The sequence below is a fragment of the Gigantopelta aegis genome, chromosome 14, assembly GCF_016097555.1.
Source record: "Gigantopelta aegis isolate Gae_Host chromosome 14, Gae_host_genome, whole genome shotgun sequence".
Classification (NCBI taxonomy): domain Eukaryota; kingdom Metazoa; phylum Mollusca; class Gastropoda; order Neomphalida; family Peltospiridae; genus Gigantopelta; species Gigantopelta aegis.
This window is the reverse complement of record NC_054712.1, coordinates 25,907,839-25,930,030: the sequence shown is the minus strand read 5'-3', so window position 1 is coordinate 25,930,030 and position 22,192 is coordinate 25,907,839. Positions and strand designations below refer to the sequence as shown.

Genomic DNA, 22,192 nt, shown 5'->3' with positions numbered 1-22,192 from the left:
TCTGGGATGGTGCATATAAAAGATTGCTCGCTACTAATAGGAAATTGTTGCATGTTTCCTCTCTAAAACTATTTCAAAATTACCAAATGTTTGACATCCAATTGCTGATGATTAATATTAATGTTCTCTTGTGGTGTCGTTAAAGAAAACAAACTTTAAACTTTTAAAATGTTTGCTGCTACAATGTACAACTAGAAACAGTTTAAAATGTTTGCTGCTACAATGTACAACTAGAAACAGTTTAAAATGTTTGCTGCTACAATGTACAACTAGAAACAGTTTAAAATAGAGACGATTAGCTGAAAAGGAATGTTCACAAAATATGTTTTAATAAGTTACGCAATCTGTAAATTTTTGCTTAAAGTAGTGTAAATACTGTTTAATTCTGCCTTTACTTTGATGTATTTAAAAAATAACTATTTGTCAAGTTCTGTAGCCATTTAATATTGTCATTTATGTTTCAATAGGTTTAGATGTGGTAAAGCTCACAGATGACCAGTATTCCTACCACCACGCCAAGTTGTTTGGAAGTCACAACCATCTGATCTCTGACCCGTGGTCTCCAGACACCATTTACTTTATTGACACAGAATGGGATGTCAGGAGAGTCCAGCTGTCAGGGGTGAGTTATAACCTGCTTGTCTGTCCGTAATGAGATCATTTCAACTTTATATGCCATAGGATTTCAAATTTCATGGGAAACACTTTTTCGGTTCTGCGCTTTGTGATCATGGCTGGGAACTCATCAGAAACTGTTTATATTATTTTCATTGAATAGTCAGACTCGATATAATAATCATGGAAAACAAAATTTTGGTTCCGTGATTTTACTGACACGGTACCGGAAACAATTATTTCTGTGAAGTCTAAGGGCCTGCTCTTATCAGCATTTTGACTTTTAATAAAGAAGCAGAATTTAGTTTGGCAGGATTTACGTTGTCCAGAACAAAGTTTGGTTACGTAGCCAATTTTCACATATATATAGTATATATACATGTACATTGTAGAGTATTTCCTTGAAAAGTATTAAAATGTGGTTAACTTAAGGACAATTTGATTAGCCAAAGACTAAATGTTGAAGCCATTTCATATACTAACAATTATCACAATTTTGGGGCTAATTTGGCAATTCACAGGGTGAGCCCTGGTTCTGTGGTAGAGAGTTTATTCAAACAGAAAGCAGGGCTTCTAGATTATGGTAGCCCTACTCCTGTGGCTAGTGATATTCAGTGTTGGGCTAGTAAATAACTACTATTACCATTCCTGGTGGCTAGTGAAAACAAACTTCAACAAGTTGTCAGATGCATTTAAGTCTATTTTGTAAATATGAATATCCTGCCCCCATCCCCCAATCTTAGTGTTTTTAAGCTCTATCTCCCTCTTTAGGTGACATCTGATTATTACTGTTCGTAAAGTTGTATTTGCTTTAAAGTAAAGTAGGGCCAGTGGATTTTTAATCATGGCTAGTAAATGTTTTAAATTACTGATCCCATGGCTAGTGAATTTTATACAAATTGTAGAAGCTCTGGAAAGGAATATTTGTTTAATGATACCTCAGCAAATTAAAGCTATTTAGTGTGTTACGCTAAAATAACGTTGACAAATGGTTTATTCTAGAGAAAGTGGAAACCCTTGTCTGCCACATGTTACTCCTACCAACAAAGCAGCAAGGGATCTGTTATGCACTTTTGATGCATAGAGAAGTAGTATTTTATAGACTGGTATGACTGCTATGTCCCATCCTACATGCATTATGGACATACATGTGCATAGTTTATGTGGTGGCAGTGCATTTCTTCTCTTAAGGGGGCAGGATTTAGCTGAGTTAGTGGATCCGATCCATTCAGCATATTGTTTTTCTCTCGTTCCAACCAGTGCACCACAACTGGTCAAAGGCTATGGTATGTGCTTTCTTGTCTGTGGGGAAAGAGCATATAAATGATGCCTTGCTGCATTAGGAAAAATGAGCGGGTTTCCTCTGGTGACTACATGTCAGAATTATCATAGGTTTGACCTCCAATAGTTGATGATTCATTAATCAATGTGCTCATGTGCTCTAGTGGTGTCATTAAACAAAACAAACTTAACTTTAACTGCTAGCTACATTGTACTGAACTTATAATGTGCATTACAGCACTAGTTATCTAATGCTTAAACTATTATTTATTGTTTTGCTTACAGCAGTCAAAACTTGAGATTGGTGACCGTATTTTTCAAATTCCTGACCGTGCCAATCAGCATTTAGTACCAGGACGGTACAATTCTTCACTGTGTTTTGCGGGCCGTCACACGGCTGTGTTAGCAGATGGGGCGGGCAACTTTTCTGTCTTGGACACGGACAACCGCGTGGAGCATGCTTATGTCTGGAAGGTATGTCAGTATTTTTATACGGTTAGTATTGGTCTGGGAGCTATGTCAGTATTTTTATACGGTTAGTATTGGTCTGGGAGCTACGTCAGTATTTTTATACGGTTAGTATTAGTCTGGGAGCTATGTCAGTATTTTTATACGGTTAGTGTTGGTCTGGAAGCTATGTTAGTATTTTTATACGGTCAGTATTTGTATACGGTTAGTATTAGTCTGGAAGGTATGTCAGTATTTTTATACGGTTAGTATTGGTCTGGGAGCTACGTCAGTATTTTTATACGGTTAGTATTAGTCTGGGAGCTACGTCAGTATTTTTATATGGTTAGTATTAGTCTGGGAGCTATAGGTATGTCAGTATTTTTATACGGTTAGTATTAGTCTGGGAGCTATGTCAGTATTTTTATACGGTTAGTATTGGTCTGGGAGCTACGTCAGTATTTTTATACGGTTAGTATTAGTCTGGGAGCTACGTCAGTATTTTTATATGGTTAGTATTAGTCTGGGAGCTATGTCAGTATTTTTATACAGTTAGTATTAGTCTGGAAGCTATGTCAGTATTTTTATACGGTTAGTATTAGTCTGGGAGCTATGTCAGTATTTTTATACGGTTAGTATTAGTCTGGGAGGTATGTCAGTATTTTTATACGGTTAGTATTAGTCTGGAAGCTATGTCAGTATTTTTATACGGTTAGTATTAGTCTGGAAGGTATGTCAGTATTTTTATACGGTTAGTATTGGTCTGGGAGCTACGTCAGTATTTTTATACGGTTAGTATCAGTCTGGGAGCTATGTCAGTATTTTTATACGGTTAGTATTAGTCTGGAAGCTATGTCAGTATTTTTATACGGTTAGTATTAGTCTGGAAGCTATGTCAGTATTTTTATACGGTTAGTATTAGTCTGGAAGCTATGTCAGTATTTTTATACGGTTAGTATTAGTCTGGGAGCTATGTCAGTATTTTTATACGGTTAGTATTAGTCTGGGAGGTATGTCAGTATTTTTATACGGTTAGTATTAGTCTGGGAGGTATGTCAGTATTTTTATACGGTTAGTATTAGTCTGGAAGGTATGTCAGTATTTTTATACGGTTAGTATAGTCGTGGGGATTCTGAAAAGCAAAATAATATCAGTGAATGTCTTTTTCCAGGCCTGCAAAGTCATGCAATTTGTACTTGGGTCATAGAAATAAAAAAATTGGTTGATAATTAATATTTTTATTTTAAAAAGAGATTTTAAGAAGAGATCAACAATTTGCATTACAGTGTAATATTAATATTATTAGATTTTGCTGATGATTGCAAGAAAAAAAAAGTCATAGAAAGATTAGATTGTGCGGATGATTAAAAAATAAAAATCTTGAAAATGTAATAAAATGTCATGGAAAGTTGTGGAATTTGGTTGGTATCGTTTTAAAGTATATGCACCTTGTTTTAATTACTGGGGTCGAAATAGTGGCACAGATTTATTCAGGATTTTTCATCAGGGACCCATGTCTGATGATATAAGGAAATTAGTGCAGTTTTTCACAATTGGGGATGATTTTTAAGCCATTGGATGACGCATTGCACCATTATTAAGTTAATTTATTAGAGCGTACATAATTACAAAAATATTTAAATAACATATCAAACTGGGAATTTTTAGTGTCATTTGCTTTTGGGAAGGGGCCAATGTTCAGTATCACACTGCCTGGATAAATCCCTGAGTGGTCTGCAAAAAGCAGTGCATATTTTTAAACTAGCAAGTGAAATAGAATATTGCCTTTTAAACCCTCAATATAATAAAAAATATACTCCAGACCAGTTTAATAATATTATTAGCACTTGGGTTTCCAGTTTGATTAATAATCCGATACTTTCATAACTGAATCATTTTGTTTTGTTTATTGTGCAGGCAGTGTTTAGCAGCAGTGACGTGGTGTCTGGCTCAAAGCTGTTCGAGGTGGTGTCTGCAGTACAGCACAGAACGGACGAAAACCACCGGATCGAGTGTCTGCTGGTCCACATCGAGGAGCGAGACGAGGAACACAAGGAGAAATACAGCTCTCCATTCCTCACAGTCATCACCTGGATCACACTTCTGTCAGGTAAACACTAGGTCACAGCTCTATCAGGTAAACACAAGGTCACAGTTCTCAATTCCTCAGTTATCACCTGGATCACACTTCTATCAGGTAAACACTAGGTCACAGTTCTATCAGGTAAACACTAGGTCACAGTTCTCAATTCCTCACAGTCATCACCTGGATCACACTTCTATCAGCTAAACACTAGGTCACACTTCTATCGGGTAAACACTAGGTCACAGTTCTATCGGGTAAACACTAGGTCACAGTTCTATCGGGTAAACACTAGGTCACAGTTCTATCGGGTAAACACTAGGTCACAGTTCTATCGGGTAAACACTAGGTCACAGTTCTATCAGGTAAACACTAGGTCACAGTTCTATCAGGTAAACACTAGGTCACAGTTCTATCAGGTAAACACTAGGTCACAGTTCTATCGGGTAAACACTAGGTCACAGTTCTCAATTCCTCACAGTCATCACCTGGATCACACTTCTTACGGGTAAACACTAGGTCACAGTTCTATCGGGTAAACACACGGTCACAGTTCTATCAGGTAAACACACGGTCACAGTTCTCAATTCCTCACAGTCATCACCTGGATCACACTTCTATCAGGTAAACACTAGGTCACACTTCTATCAGGTAAACACTAGGTCACAGTTCTATCGGGTAAACACTAGGTCACAGTTCTCAATTCCTCACAGTCATCACCTGGATCACACTTCTATCGGGTAAACACTAGGTCACAGTTCTATCAGGTAAACACTAGGTCACAGTTCTATCGGGTAAACACTAGGTCACAGTTCTCAATTCCTCACAGTCATCACCTGGATCACACTTCTATCAGCTAAACACTAGGTCACACTTCTATCGGGTAAACACTAGGTCACAGTTCTATCGGGTAAACACTAGGTCACAGTTCTATCGGGTAAACACTAGGTCACAGTTCTATCGGGTAAACACTAGGTCACAGTTCTATCGGGTAAACACTAGGTCACAGTTCTATCGGGTAAACACTAGGTCACAGTTCTATCAGGTAAACACTAGGTCACAGTTCTATCGGGTAAACACTAGGTCACAGTTCTCAATTCCTCACAGTCATCACCTGGATCACACTTCTATCGGGTAAACACTAGGTCACAGTTCTATCGGGTAAACACTAGGTCACAGTTCTATCAGGTAAACACACGGTCACAGTTCTCAATTCCTCACAGTCATCACCTGGATCACACTTCTATCAGGTAAACACTAGGTCACACTTCTATCAGTTGAACACTAGGTCACAGTTCTATCGGGTAAACACTAGGTCACAGTTCTATCAGGTAAACACACGGTCACAGTTCTCAATTCCTCACAGTCATCACCTGGATCACACTTCTATCAGGTAAACACTAGGTCACACTTCTATCGGGTAAACACTAGGTCACAGTTCTATCGGGTAAACACTAGGTCACAGTTCTATCGGGTAAACACTAGGTCACAGTTCTATCGGGTAAACACTAGGTCACAGTTCTATCAGGTAAACACTAGGTCACAGTTCTATCGGGTAAACACTAGGTCACAGTTCTCAATTCCTCACAGTCATCACCTGGATCACACTTCTATCGGGTAAACACTAGGTCACAGTTCTCAATTCCTCACAGTCATCACCTGGATCACACTTCTATCAGCTAAACACTAGGTCACAGTTCTATCGGGTAAACACTAGGTCACAGTTCTCAATTCCTCACAGTCATCACCTGGATCACACTTCTATCAGGTAAACACTAGGTCACACTTCTATCAGTTGAACACTAGGTTACAGTTCTCCTTTCCTCACTGTCATCACCTGAATCACAGTTCTTTCAGGTACACACTAGTTCACAGTTCTCCGTTCCTCGCAGTCACAGAGGTTCTAGAATATGGTGGCCCGATACCCGAGGCCAGTGTTTTTTGGATTGGGCCCACTAAAAGGTACTTTGTGTGATCCCGATGGCAAGTGGTAAAAACAAAAACTACAACGCTATGATCGTGTGAAAACAAAAGAAACATCTACAGGTCACTTCTTTTGATTTGCTGTCACATGCAATATTTCACTAACAAATAGTTGGCCACCATTAATCTTTGACCCACCCATGACATCAATATACCTACCGATATAACTTTATTCAAATCATAAAGTGTAAATATTGAAAAACCAAAACAAAAAAAGTTTTGCCGCTATTTTGTTTTTTACACTGGAATCCAAAGATTTGTTACTCTAATACTAATAGTAGTACAGTGCAAGCGTAATATGCAAAACAGTAACCAGTCTTTTATCAGTTTTAAAGGTTGCATGTCACCATTTACAATTGCAAAACTTTAAAAGTGTAAATTACTAATTTAATTTATAAAATATCACATAAATTGCAAAAAAAATCCAAATAATAATAAATAAATTTAGGAACACAATATCATGAAATAGATAAATTTAACAAAGTACCTATACTACATTGAAAATGTACTAATTTGGTGTGTGTGTGTGTAAAACTTAAACTGTAAAACATGTACACTTTATGCTAATAAAGGTTCTGGTTTCTTTTTTCTTTCTTCTTCTTTTTTTTTTTTTTTTTTTCTTTTTTTTTTGCAAGGGTTGGGGAGTTCCCATTCATAAGTAAATAAATAATGCTGTTAATTGTTGTAATAGGTAACATGGATTATTTTTTTTACTTTTCTGTTGTTACTGTACTGCAATTTGTGTGAGGACAACTAAATTTGTTTGCAAACAAGGGTAAAATTAATAGCTAAAAACGTAGTATTGTTACAGATGTTTTTTGTAGGAAATAATAAACATATTTTATTTTTCACATAAGTTTAAGTTTATTTATCATATATTCAGCACACATTCTGGAAAGTGCTTAAATTTCATTTTCATCCTGGAAAGTGCTTAAAACTCCTGGAAAAATGAATTAACCCTCTGGAAAGTCCTGGAATTTTATTATTTTATATATATATTTTTTGTTTCATTTAATAATAATTATTTGGAAAATATACTTATAAATAATCGCATTTGATGTCTGATTCCAAACTATATCCTTCATGCAACAATAATTATAAGAGGTCGACTGCCATTGGTCAACTGTTAAAATGTATACACAGTAAGAAGGCGTGGACATAAATGCAGTGTTCGAGATTAACAGTATCCCGATATCCCGGGGATACCAGAATTTAATTTTGGATACCAGACTTCAAGAACCCAATATCCCACCGGGATACCATATAATACTAAATTCTCGGGTGGGATACCAGATTTTGAAATGATAGTATCTAACTGGGATACTGCCCCAAAATATTAATCTCGAACACTGAAATGTCAGCAGTTTCTGACATTTGTGAGTTTGAAACTACTGTCAAAGATAAATAATTTAGTAGATAGCTGTCACCAGCGCTTTCCAACAAAACAAGTACTCCTAAGGCTTATGTCTGCTATACTTCTGTGCAGCGAGACTCATGCAAAAGTTGAGAACTTGTAGTTGACATATATTCTTATCAATGAAGTCTTAGACGACTCAATACACAGCAAAATGTTATCCACATGTCAAGGCATGTCAATGAAGCAACCAATTAACTAAATAAATAATCATTTGATGGGTTAGTTTTGATTGTTTGTGATATAAATTGGTGGTAACAAAAAGACCACTTCAAGAGATTATTTTTTGTGCTATCAATGAATAATGTGATTGACATTTAGTTACTCACGGAAACGGGTATAATTCTGGTAAATTTTGTGTTTCAAACACGATGTCACTGATGACTTTAAAATCATTATTATTGAAAATAAAACATGTTTTATGATTTATGCAATTTTGTCATTAGGTACTTTTTAAAAACCACAAATAAATAATGATTTAAAGTACATGTACATGTACTCTGTAAGCACTGACCTATAAACGGAATACCATAAACGTATTAATTAATGTTTAGATGTTTTGTGACTTATTTGTTTTATTATTTTTTTAATTATTATTTTTTTAAAATATATTTTTGGGAAATAATAGATCTGGATAAAACAGGTATTTAAACATTACTCTCTTTTTTTCTTCATAGTTTTGGGTAGAAGAGTGAGTTTTTTTTTTTTTTTTTTAAATTTGGATAATATAAATTAAATATAAAATTTTATTTATTTATTTATTTTTATATAGCGACACTCCAGTACATTGTTTATTATTGATTGTTTATTTTAAGTGCATTACAAGTCTTCTCTTTTTTTAAAACTACTTTGATGGATTATTATTCTATCGGGGTTTTAGATGTTATTAATTTGGGCACAACTAGTTTTTTGTCTGTTCTAAGTACTCTTAGTCTTAGATCTTGTTAATATAGTAACGTTATTAACAGCTGGTAAAGATGTTGCTGAAATGCATTTCAAGTTATATCAGTCAAATTAAGCTTAATATTTTAGTGGTATTGAGGTAAAAATATTTTTGAGGTTACCATATAACATTGTTTATACTCAATTTAGCTTGCTTGTTTTGGGCATATATATTTTGGGCACAATGTTTATCGCCTTGACTTTGGTGCAATCAAAAAGTCCCATCTATATAAAGTTGTATAATTCTGAATCTTGACCAAAAATAACTGAATGCCTCAAAACCATTTCCACAATATGGTTAGATATGTATTATGGTCATGGAGTGTTTTGCTGTAAGATCCAACATTGAGATTAGGTGTAGCTTATGTTTGAGACATAACAACCACTGAATAAACAGTTTACTGGGGTGCCGCTAAAAAAAATCCTTTCTAGGGGTAATGTATTCAGACTCCAGGAAAAATGTTAAAAAAAAGTCTTGGAAAATTAACCAAAATGGTACTTATAAAAGTCCTGGATTTTTTTTTAAGTGTATGAACCCTGATTTAGTTTGTAAATAGAAATAGGAATAGAAATAGAGGTGTTGATTGTAGTCCTAACCAAGAGGTAGACACATGCAACCCGATACGATCCTAATTTAATGTTTGGTCTAACTTCATGGATATTGTATAACTTCTGGGAAAGTTGCTGAACTTTATGTTGTGTATAATCATGTACATTATAAAAATATGTGATACTTGCATATCATATCGATATATTGGACTTCTCCCTATTTTTGTAAATGTGTATCAAAGTACAGATGATATCGCTAATGATAAGAAAGACTGGACTATGTTATTGTATTTTATTTGTCAGTTTATAAGAAAGACTGGACTATGTTATTGTATTTTATTTGTCAGTGTATAAGAAAGACTGGACTATGTTATTGTATTTTATTTGTCTGTATAAGAAAGACTGGACTATGTTATTGTATTTTATTTGTCAGTGTATAAGAAAGACTGGACTATGTTATTGTATTTTATTTGTCTGTATAAGAAAGACTGGACTATGTTATTGTATTTTATTTGTCTGTATAAGAAAGACTGGACTATGTTATTGTATTTTATTTGTCTGTATAAGAAAGACTGGACTATGTTATTGTATTTTATTTGTCAGTGTAAAGAAAGACTGGACTATGTTATTGTATTTTATTTGTCAGTGTATAAGAAAGACTGGACTGTGTTATTGTATTTTATTTGTCTGTATAAGAAAGACTGGACTATGTTATTGTATTTTATTTGTCAGTGTAAAGAAAGACTGGACTATGTTATTGTATTTTATTTGTCAGTGTATAAGAAAGACTGGACTATGTTATTGTATTTTATTTGTCAGTGTATAAGAAAGACTGGACTATGTTATTGTATTTTATTTGTCTGTATAAGAAAGACTGGACTATGTTATTGTATTTTATTTGTCTGTATAAGAAAGACTGGACTATGTTATTGTATTTTACTTGTCAGTGGACAAGAAGGTTTGGACTGTTGAGCGGACACGTCGTCTGGAAGGTGTGAAGCCGTTTGACTATGCCGTTGTTGAGAAAGACGGCAGTGCGGTGTTGATACTAAGTGAACAGAAATTCACACTTGTCACGGATTCTGTAAACCCCGTACAGTCGGCCGGGGAGTGGGAGGTCATAGCGAAAGGTATTTATGTGATTTCACTTGTTCATTTATTCTGTAGTCTGTTTATTTGGCCAAATAATTATTGTTTTAATAAATAAGCTCTATCATATTGGACCAAATATTTTTGTAATATTATATTTACTATAACCCAAGATTTATGTTTGATAAATTATTTACTTTTTACACTGTTTTAACACAATGTTTTTGTAACATTATTTAACATGTTTATGTTTACGCATGATTTATGTTTTATTTACTATTTGCACTGTTTTAATTGCTGTTATTAGTGCCCTACCAGTTCAACTATAGGGGACTATAGGTTTTTATTATGTATCCATCCTTCTGTCTGTCTGTCTGTCTGTCTTTATGTTTGTCCCATATAAAGTTTTCCAGAATTTTTTTTTGGCAATGCCTCAAAATATTAAGCTGGAAATTTTTACTATAACTTTATCATGTACACTGGTGGCACCCAAGACTGTGTATTTGTGTTATATTTTAAAGTTAAAATCTTTCTTTATTAATATTTGTTTGTCCTCCACAGTACAATGGAACAATAAACATTACTACTGAAATTTAAAAATTAAATAGTTTTTATAAACTTGAGTAATGAGTGCTTTTTTAATGGCACCCCCCTGTATTTTAATTGTTGTAGATGACCCGATAATGACTTGCAACTACTAGTATTCAGCAACAGGCAAATGAACACGGATGACTCATGATCAAAGAAACAAAAGAAAAAACCATAAAGAAATCAATTTAAATATTTACATTTTTTACAAAAACACAAAACAATGCATGTAATACAGTAATTGATGAACGATATACGTACATGGAATAAACATTGAATATTGTCAAAGTCAATCTTTGAGAATGCCGGCTTTGCGAAAACCACTGTGAATCAGATCTTTCTTCTTGGAGACAATCTCACACACTTCGATAACCCACTGGGCATGAATGGGTTTCATAATACCTGCTTTGATGTCAACATTCACACTGTGAACTCTGTGTTCGTCCTCGGACGCTTTGCCATTTTCATCAATTTTTTTCATCACTTTACTTGAATATCACACATGGAAACACTGTTTCAGTTCATCTTTAAAAATTTGGTTCACAGTTAAATCCAATGGCTGAAGTTGATCAGTACAGGCGGCAGGGATGTACACAATGGCAATATTTTTTTTGGGGGGGAGGGGGTCAATAATTTGCGGACTTTCTTGGTTCTGTGTGCTTTGAAAACGTCAAAAAGACACAAAGCTTTTTGATCACGCAGCAGCCCCAGTTGTTTGCGGGACGAGGTCACATACGGGTCACTTACGTTTTCGATGTACTGTTTTTCCAGCGTAGATGACTTGGGGTGGTAACATGTCTCCACTTCTGATGATCACTAACAAAACCGTGATTTGTCGTTTGTCGTCAACACCCGATATTGTCACCTGTTTAGCGCCTCTCACTTCCATGGTCTAATCACCCCCAGGAATGAGTGATACTCCAGTCTGGTCCCAGTTAATTACCAGCTTGTCAGGAATTGAATGTTTGCTTACTGTATCGCTCACCCGTTTAAGAAAGACCTCCTTTATTTCTTCAAAATCACATGGGAGGTGTTTGACTTCTTTTTTTCCCTTACATTTAACAAACTGTATCTGACACAGCAACGATTTGGCCCACAGAACAGTTAATTCCACATTACCTCCTAATTCTTTCAACATCAATTTGTGCCGTTTCCTCAAAATCCCATCTGCTGCAGCCAAGACCATTCTAACATTAATAACACCACCAGCCAATCGTGTTTTCATAATCCAAAGTTTTACCTCTTCTTCGTTCTCTCCTAACTTTGGCCTTTGACCATGTTGTGCTTTTACCAGCTGACGTGGAGTATCACCGGTGTGAGCCTGCTCTTTTAAAAAAGCCTTTTTCATACTTCTTACGGTTGACTCGGACAGTTTCTGGCTAAGATCTGTTGAAAACTTTGTCACCTTCATAACTCCGTTTTCAATGGCATAGACTGCTATCTTTGCCCGCACTGTTTCATTATACGTTTGATATTCCCCACGCTTTCTCTTTTTGGGATTTTCCTCTGATGTCAGCTTGTCAACTGACGTATTTGCTGCAACTATTGTTTCTGCCTCATATTCAGTTTTACTTTCGCATGGTTTCGGGGACTTTTTTAACCACGTAAGTAAAGACAGTGTAGACGGTACTGGGAACTCTATTTACGTGCCCACATCCACAGAGGTTCAGGCACGCCCACCCCAGACTTAGCCTCTGACTTTGCCAGTGACCAATTCCAGGACAGGAGGTGTGTGTGTGTGGGGGGGGGGGGGGGGGGTAAGTTTGAGGTGGGCGGAATTTGGAAAAATTTAGCAAAGTTGAGAATAACCATGTCCGGTTAAAATTAAGGCCAAACAAAAAAAATTGACTGCTCCTCCAAAGTTGAAGGTGATTGGAGCAATTTAGACAGACTGTCAAAAGTAAAGGGTGCTAGACTATTTTCCAAAAAACCCAAAAACAAAGATGGTACTGAATTACAAAGACTAACACCTCTTTATACAATATAATGCTTACAAGCAGTCCTTTACCCAATCTCAAGAGACTCTTTACCTGTTATAACAGTAATTATTTGATCTGGTAAAATGCCGACACGATCAATTGATCGTTTTTATTTTTGGACCAAGTCTTAATTGATAAACTATTCATGACTAATTAAGCCCATGACTAGGTACCAACGGTTAATATTGCTTATGCATTAACTGTGGAAACCAGATTTATTGATAAATAATAGTGGTGTAAAAAAAAAAAAAAAAGTTTAATCAAGGATGCACAAAATATTAATTCTGCGAACGTAGCGATTTTTTTTTAGCGCGAAAATTACACCCCTCGAAAATAAAGTATTTTACAGTATGCAAATAAGATAAACATAAATGGTGTTCCATGCTCCTTGCTTTGGATAACACAAAAATTTCGAATGTCAAAATTTATGATCATTATTAAGCAAAAGTTGTCTGTTATTGAACTTTAAATAAGCACAAATTGTGTTTGTTAGCCGTATAGCACAATCATTGATAACTTTTATGAATCAGACTATAGATAAAAATAGGCCATGCCGTATGCTTTATAGTCTGGGCAGCTATATTGGTTGTGTTGTGTCACGCGGAGGGAAATTCAAAGTATGCTTGGATGTTTCCTTTAACAGATAAAATAAAACTTTTATTTCATTTATGGATTCATAAATTACAAAAATGTATTTATTGAAGCTTCTATGTAAATTTGTGTAAGTTGATATATATATATAAGTTTCATCATTACAGTGGTGACAGACACATGTTGACAGGTGATAAAAAACTAAATTGATTGAGACTGGCAAAAGTATACTTCTAGTGCATTAATTCAAAGTTTTTTTTCAATCAAATTGTTATCTATCATTTTTATACATAATCAAGCTGTGTTGTGTTAACAATTGTTTTATGGATTAAATTAATGTTGTTTTGTTTGTTTACAAAAAAACTTCAACACTTGTTTCAAGACGTAATGTAATGTAGTTAACATGCACAGACTAAAGTGACATGAGTGTACTGTAGAGGTTCTAATAGACCAAATCAATTCCTATTGCCGATAATGTTAACGTTTACTAATAAAACTGATATAAGCAGCGTTTCAACACACCCAGTAAGTACAGCAATAGAAAGTGTGGCACCTCACATCTAATCTACCTGCAAGAAAATGGGGGATCACGTATCATTTAAGAGATTTAATTAATGTTTTTAATAGCAACCGTCATTTTTGCTGAAAATTGCACTTCCATTTTTGGGGGTACCCCGCATTAGTTTCAACCTCTGGTATATACTGCATAACAACTGTATGACAAATAAAAGTGTATTTATTTATTGTCAATGGATAATAGTATTTGCACAAATAATCAATGTCACATATTACTACCAACCACACCCACAGCTGCTTTTACTCCGTAAATATTTGACGGTGCACGTCGAACTCTGACACGGAACTCTCTTCTTTGGTACTATGCAACCTAGAGATCAAGTTTTACCCCTTGTTTCAAAGAGTTATGGCCCTTGAACGTTGGTGATATAAAAATGTGTTGGGCCTGTTTGGGACATGTATTGCTTTAGCAGTACTCTCAGAATGTTTTTGATATTGCTTATTATTATTACTATTATTATTAGTAGTTGTACTACTACTACTACTACTACTACTAGTACTACTACTACTACTACTACTACTACTACTACTACTACTATACTACTGCTATTACTATTATTATTATTATAACCTCCAGTGTTTCCTGATGACATCCCCCGGTATACGTGGAGCCAGGACAGTGAGGACATTAACATCCAGTTCACGGTTCCAGCCGGCGTCGTGAAGGCCGACATCTTTCTCAACCTGCAGGCCGATCACATCGAGTTTGGAGTTAAGAATGGACTGACCTTGCTCAAGGGTCAGGTACATGACCGCGTTGATGTCGAGGCAAGCACTTGGACTATTCAGGGTCAAAGGTTACTACACTTTATAGGTTTTTCTTAATTTCTGTTATTAATTTTTGTCTGTGCTTTCTGTTTGGATGGTTGGCTTGATTGCATTTCCCATAATACATTTCATTAAGAATGGTTCACCAAAAACAACATTATTTTGATTTCAATGAAAGGGGTTAAAAGCACAGTTATGGTCTTCAAAGATAAATAAAATAACTCAAGATATTAAATTATTTTAATTTATTACATACTAGCCTAATGTAATGGGGAAGGAGGTAGTGAGAAATAATAGTTTGCTCCAGCTAGATGAAGAGGGCACAGAAAAACATTAGGTGTATAAAACTATGCTTACTGCGGACTATAGCAGCCAGTATCCAACTGAAAATGGGAACACCACTGTGGGAATCATTGAAGAGTGGTTTACAGAACTTGTTAAATTAAAACTGGCGAAAATGGAGATTACCACATTGTTTGATGTATTTTGCAAGGCTACATGCACACTATCCCCTTATGTGGTTGGTACAAACCAGTAATATATACATGAAGTTATAATTGTTTGAAGCATGAAACATTGTTTTTGTTTAAAAGTAGGGCCTCCGCGACCCGGACCCGAGTACCCAACACTTACACTAGATGATGATGAGATTAAGAAATAAAGTAAAATAGCATTATGCATCTTAATTCCAGCGCTGAACATGGATGCCAAATCATGCCATTGTATTGCATTTAGAAGTGCTGTGACGGACGGACGGCCAGTTTAAAAAGAGAAACTAGTGCATGATCAAGTAATGATTGTGTAACTTATATCATTGATTATCTACTGCTGAAATTATTGTCCTACATTGTCCATTGTATTGTAGTTGCTCGTTGTATTCCACCGTATACGGGTACTCGAGTCCTGTGAACGGACTCGAATGTTGCTAGACTCGGCCCGTGCCAGAGTACTCGAGTACTCGTGGAGGCCCTATTTAAAAGGACATCTCATGGACTTCAAAAGTTTTGTGATAACATTCATCACTTTCAAATACACTGATTACACTGGATCCATTCCCCTAAAGTATATTCCCAATCCAATACCAAACTTTTTCCCAATTATGACCCAACAGTTTCTCAATTAAGATTCCCAAAGTTGCTCTAGCATGGTCACTGGGAACTCATAATCCCCCTGCATATCAAGCTTAGTAAGCAATTTTTTTGTTTTATAATTGGGTGTTGATTCCACAACCCGTTGTTGTTATGCATGACTGGATAGGCTACATTGTGTCAATGTACTATCGGCAGAATATTCTGCTTGTGAGGAGGTTATGCTAAATCTTTGGTTACAAAATTTAGTTAATTGTATACTTTAAAAAAATAATATCATAAATGTTATGTTTCAGGTTTTCAGATTGATTAAGAATCACATGACAAATAAGTCTGATCTGGATATGCAAATTAGGTGTATCCTGTCTTGATACAGTCTGTTGTATCATAGATTGTAGTAATATGCCAACAATGTCCAATAAAATAAATTTTTGGTAGAATAATACAACTTTTTGATTCAGTTCATCCATTTCCATTAACACATTTGGGGTCTACCACATCATGTCCAATCTGCTATTTGCTGTGCTATTTTAAGCAGATGATATTATTTTGTAAAAAGGTGTGTACATATGTTTTGTAAATTTTTTTACCACAGTAGTTGTCAATTAAGTGAAAAAACTTTAATTTAAATGTGCAACTCACTACCTCTAAAGTACTGACCCTACCAAATTTCACATAATGTGGTGAACAGCATGTGTGAGTTTGTACACGGTTAATAGTTCTGCTTGGCGACTATTAGATTGAGTGTTATAGATATTGAGATTTAATAAAGTTGATCCAATCAAAAATTAACATTTACCAACCAGCGGTATATTACTTCTTTTTTATTTACGATTGAATAATGGGGCCATTCAAGCATTACACCACATGCACTCGAGGAGAGGAGGAATCGTGAGAACATAATTTAGAGGGAAGGAAAAGGTGGTCAACTTAATTTGAATTCATAAAGTAAAATGCAATCAGTCATGGCCATTTTGTTTTAGCAGATATGTATTACTAAAGACCACAAATTAAAATAAAAAAATTAAATCTTGTAATCATCATGACACTGACAGGGACATGAGGGCGGGGAATGTTGACAAGCATTATGTAATATTGTTATGGGAGTGGGAGTGGTGTCACGGTTATAAAACGTTACACAAGGGAGAGGGGTATTAAAAGTGCAAGATATTTTGTTACGGCCTGTTGTATCACAGATCAACAAAGGACCATTCAACATTAACAAAATGCAGAATGAGACATTTGTTTTTACCCCAATTTTTAACAACCCTCTCCCCCTCCCATAAAGAATATGCAATAATATAAGGCCAATGTAAATGTCTTTAAATATTTTATTTGCGGTCCATGGAGAGCTGGTTGGCAAGCCTAAATAAATAATACCAGGTAATACAAACTTTAAAAAAAATGCCCACAGATTATGAATGAACACTTAGCAAATAAATGTCAACCGAAAAAAGGGTTATTTTCATTAATATAGGTTCATTGTAGGACCCATCAAATTAATGTTTTTGTCTAATAAAAAATAGCAGGGTGTGGGATGGAAGAAAAATATGTTTAAAGTGGACTACAATTGTCATATATAACATTACCATTTTGAATAGTGATATAATGATGACAATGACATCAAGCTCTGGGACATTTGATAAAAGTTTGAGAATAACAATGTTTTAGATACACCACTGATTTAACTTGCATCAACCATACAAGTGTAAGAAGATTTAATCCCTTATGAGATAACCACTTTGCACAATATATCATACAATCATGTATAAGCAACATCATATTTCCTTTTTCCCCAAACACTCCATCTTTAATAAACTTAGTACACCTGTACTAAACATTAGGAATACCAATGAAAGAGACATTGAGAAACGGAGGATTATCCCCGGGTATCTTGTGATATAATAATTTATCACATATAATTTATCAGATGCCGAGGATTTTTATACTTTTATCAACAAGTGCTGATAAATTATATCACCAGACACGAGGGGGTATTCTTTTTATCATCCATTATCATTCTTTTCATTTGCGACAATTGTAAACAATATCAGTAATGTGGGTAGAATGTCACTATATATTTTGCAACGGTAGACTCGTTAACTAGCAGAACGACAGTGGCGTGATGTAACTAATGTTAGGTTTACCAGTGAAACATACACAGTGATGTAACTAATGTTAGGTTTACCAGTGAAACATACACAGTGACGTAACTAATGTTAGGTTTACCAGTGAAACATACACAGTGACGTAACTAATGTTAGGTTTACCAGTGAAACATACACAGTGACGTAACTAATGTTAGGTTTACCAGTGAAACATACACAGTGATGTAACTAATGTTAGGTTTACCAGTGAAACATACACAGTGACGTAACTATGTTAGGTTTACCAGTGAAACATACACAGTGACATAACAATGTTAGGTTTACCAGTGAAACATACACAGTGACGTAACTAATGTTAGGTTACACAGTGATGTAACAATGTTAGGTTTACCAGTGAAACATACACAGTGACGTAACAATGTTAGGTTTACCAGTGAAACATACACAGTGACGTAACTAATGTTAGGTTTACCAGTGAAACATACACAGTGACGTAACTAATGTTACGTTTACCAGTGAAACATACACAGTGACGTAACTAATGTTAGGTTTACCAGTGAAACATACACACAGTGACGTAACTAATGTTAGGTTTACCAGTGAAACATACACAGTGACGTAACAATGTTAGGTTTACCAGTGAAACATACACAGTGACGTAACAATGTTAGGTTTACCAGTGAAACATACACAGTGACGTAACTAATGTTAGGTTTACCAGTGAAACATACACAGTGACGTAACTAATGTTAGGTTTACCAGTGAAACATACACAGTGACGTAACTAATGTTAGGTTTACCAGTGAAACATACACAGTGACGTAACTATGTTAGGTTTACCAGTGAAACATACACAGTGACGTAACTAATGTTAGGTTTACCAGTGAAACATACACAGTGACGTAACAATGTTAGGTTTACCAGTGAAACATACACAGTGACATAACTAATGTTAGGTTTACCAGTGAAACATACACAGTGACGTAACTAATGTTAGGTTTACCAGTGAAACATACACAGTGACGTAACTAATGTTAGGTTTACCAGTGAAACATACACAGTGACGTAACAATGTTAGGTTTACCAGTGAAACATACGCAGTGACGTAACTAATGTTAGGTTTACCAGTGAAACATACACAGTGACGTAACTAATGTTAGGTTTACCAGTGAAACATACACAGTGACGTAACTAATGTTAGGTTTACCAGTGAAACATACACACAGTGACGTAACTAATGTTAGGTTTACCAGTGAAACATACACAGTGACGTAACAATGTTAGGTTTACCAGTGAAACATACACAGTGACGTAACTAATGTTAGGTTTACCAGTGAAACATACACAGTGACGTAACTAATGTTAGGTTTACCAGTGAAACATACACAGTGACGTAACTAATGTTAGGTTTACCAGTGAAACATACACAGTGACGTAACTAATGTTAGGTTTACCAGTGAAACATACACAGTGACGTAACTATGTTAGGTTTACCAGTGAAACATACACAGTGACATAACAATGTTAGGTTTACCAGTGAAACATACACAGTGACGTAACTAATGTTAGGTTACACAGTGATGTAACAATGTTAGGTTTACCAGTGAAACATACACAGTGACGTAACAATGTTAGATTTACCAGTGAAACATACACAGTGACGTAACTAATGTTAGGTTTACCAGTGAAACATACGCAGTGACGTAACTAATGTTAGGTTTACCAGTGAAACATACGCAGTGACGTAACTAATGTTAGGTTTACCAGTGAAACATACGCAGTGACGTAACTAATGTTAGGTTTACCAGTGAAACATACGCACAGTGACGTAACTAATGTTAGGTTTACCAGTGAAACATACACACAGTGACGTAACTAATGTTAGGTTTACCAGTGAAACATACACAGTGACGTAACTAATGTTAGGTTTACCAGTGAAACATACACAGTGACGTAACTAATGTTAGGTTTACCAGTGAAACATACACAGTGACGTAACTAATGTTAGGTTTACCAGTGAAACATACACAGTGACGTAACAATGTTAGGTTTACCAGTGAAACATACACAGTGACGTAACAATGTTAGGTTTACCAGTGAAACATACACAGTGACGTAACTAATGTTAGGTTACACAGTGATGTAACAATGTTAGGTTTACCAGTGAAACATACACAGTGACGTAACAATGTTAGATTTACCAGTGAAACATACACAGTGACGTAACTAATGTTAGGTTTACCAGTGAAACATACACAGTGACGTAACTAATGTTAGGTTTACCAGTGAAACATACACAGTGACGTAACAATGTTAGGTTTACCAGTGAAACATACACAGTGACGTAACTAATGTTAGGTTTACCAGTGAAACATACACAGTGACGTAACAATGTTAGGTTTACCAGTGAAACATACGCAGTGACGTAACTAATGTTAGGTTTACCAGTGAAACATACGCAGTGACGTAACTAATGTTAGGTTTACCAGTGAAACATACACACAGTGACGTAACTAATGTTAGGTTTACCAGTGAAACATACACAGTGACGTAACAATGTTAGGTTTACCAGTGAAACGTACACAGTGACGTAACAATGTTAGGTTTACCAGTGAAACATACACAGTGACGTAACTAATGTTAGGTTTACCAGTGAAACATACACAGTGACGTAACTAATGTTAGGTTTACCAGTGAAACATACACAGTGACGTAACAATGTTAGGTTTACCAGTGAAACATACACAGTGACGTAACAATGTTAGGTTTACCAGTGAAACATACACAGTGACGTAACTAATGTTAGGTTTACCAGTGAAACATACACAGTGACGTAACTAATGTTAGGTTTACCAGTGAAACATACACAGTGACGTAACAATGTTAGGTTTACCAGTGAAACATACGCAGTGACGTAACTAATGTTAGGTTTACCAGTGAAACATACACAGTGACGTAACTAATGTTAGGTTTACCAGTGAAACATACACACAGTGACGTAACTAATGTTAGGTTTACCAGTGAAACATACACAGTGACGTAACAATGTTAGGTTTACCAGTGAAACATACACAGTGACGTAACAATGTTAGGTTTACCAGTGAAACATACACAGTGACGTAACTAATGTTAGGTTTACCAGTGAAACATACACAGTGACGTAACTAATGTTAGGTTTACCAGTAAAACATACACAGTGACGTAACAAAAAGAAGTGACATCTCCTAGCAGAATATCACAAATTATAATGTCAGCGATATCCCCTACAAAAGTCTTTAATGGATCATACACTTATGTACTTATGCTGATTTAATGTTAAAATAAATAAATAAAAATTGTTTTTGTATAGTTTTTAATGCTTTAGAACTTTGACAGGTAGAAACAAATGATGAAGATATATAAAACTGGAACACTAAATTGATCAATGTATTGGTATTCTTGAGAATCCCTTTTTTTCTTTTTGAAACGTAATTTTTTCCCAATTCACCAAATAGGGACCCTTAAAAAATGGTCTAGATTATACCGTGGATTATTATAAAAATGAGCAAGCTATTATTATTTTTTATTTTTTTCCATTTTAGAGTGGAGCTGACACTGAGTAAAGAAGTGTCGGGTAACTGGCCGGAGGTTGTGCTGGGCGACACTCATGGAGAAATGGTTTTGGACACGGAGCAGGTGGCTCAGATCCACGAGCGGCTGGCGCACCTCACGTCAGATCAGTGGGTGGGTGTTTGTCAGTTACAGCATTTTCTCTCATCCTCAGGTAGCCTATATGGGACAGAGCTTTCCCATGAAAGAAAGTTATGTAAGAAATTTCTATCTTACATGGGATATCGCACACTTGCATTTAACATGACGTTGTTGGTAATATATGACGTCATTAATGTGTTATTAAAACCTTCATTATAAAAGCTATCTTGTTAATTTGTAGTGTTAAATTTTATTTAACACATGAAACAAACACAACAAATATGATAGTGTAGTTTATTATGATAAAATGGTCAAATAAAAAAGTTACTTGTTCAGTCAGCTTTGTCTGTTCATGTAAAATAATGGTTTATTTTCCGAATGAAATGAGAGAAAAAGACTCC

The 22,192-nt window shown here is 35.4% G+C and overlaps 1 protein-coding gene across 2 annotated transcripts in view; it reads left to right on the top strand.

Moving 5' to 3' along the window:
• The window catches only part of LOC121388863 (nudC domain-containing protein 1-like), a 41,642-nt gene that overhangs the window by 11,153 nt on the left and 8,297 nt on the right, over positions 1 to 22,192 (top strand). For both annotated transcript variants that reach the window (XR_005960015.1, XM_041520383.1), the window contains exons 2-7: positions 468 to 622; positions 2,182 to 2,370; positions 4,261 to 4,453; positions 10,262 to 10,444; positions 14,715 to 14,934; positions 21,683 to 21,824. Coding sequence is in view for 1 of the 2 variants with exons in the window: in XM_041520383.1 (XP_041376317.1) it covers positions 468 to 622; positions 2,182 to 2,370; positions 4,261 to 4,453; positions 10,262 to 10,444; positions 14,715 to 14,934; positions 21,683 to 21,824 (1,082 nt within the window). In the remaining variant the exon portion in view is untranslated. The remainder of the gene's footprint in view (positions 1 to 467; positions 623 to 2,181; positions 2,371 to 4,260; positions 4,454 to 10,261; positions 10,445 to 14,714; positions 14,935 to 21,682; positions 21,825 to 22,192) is intronic.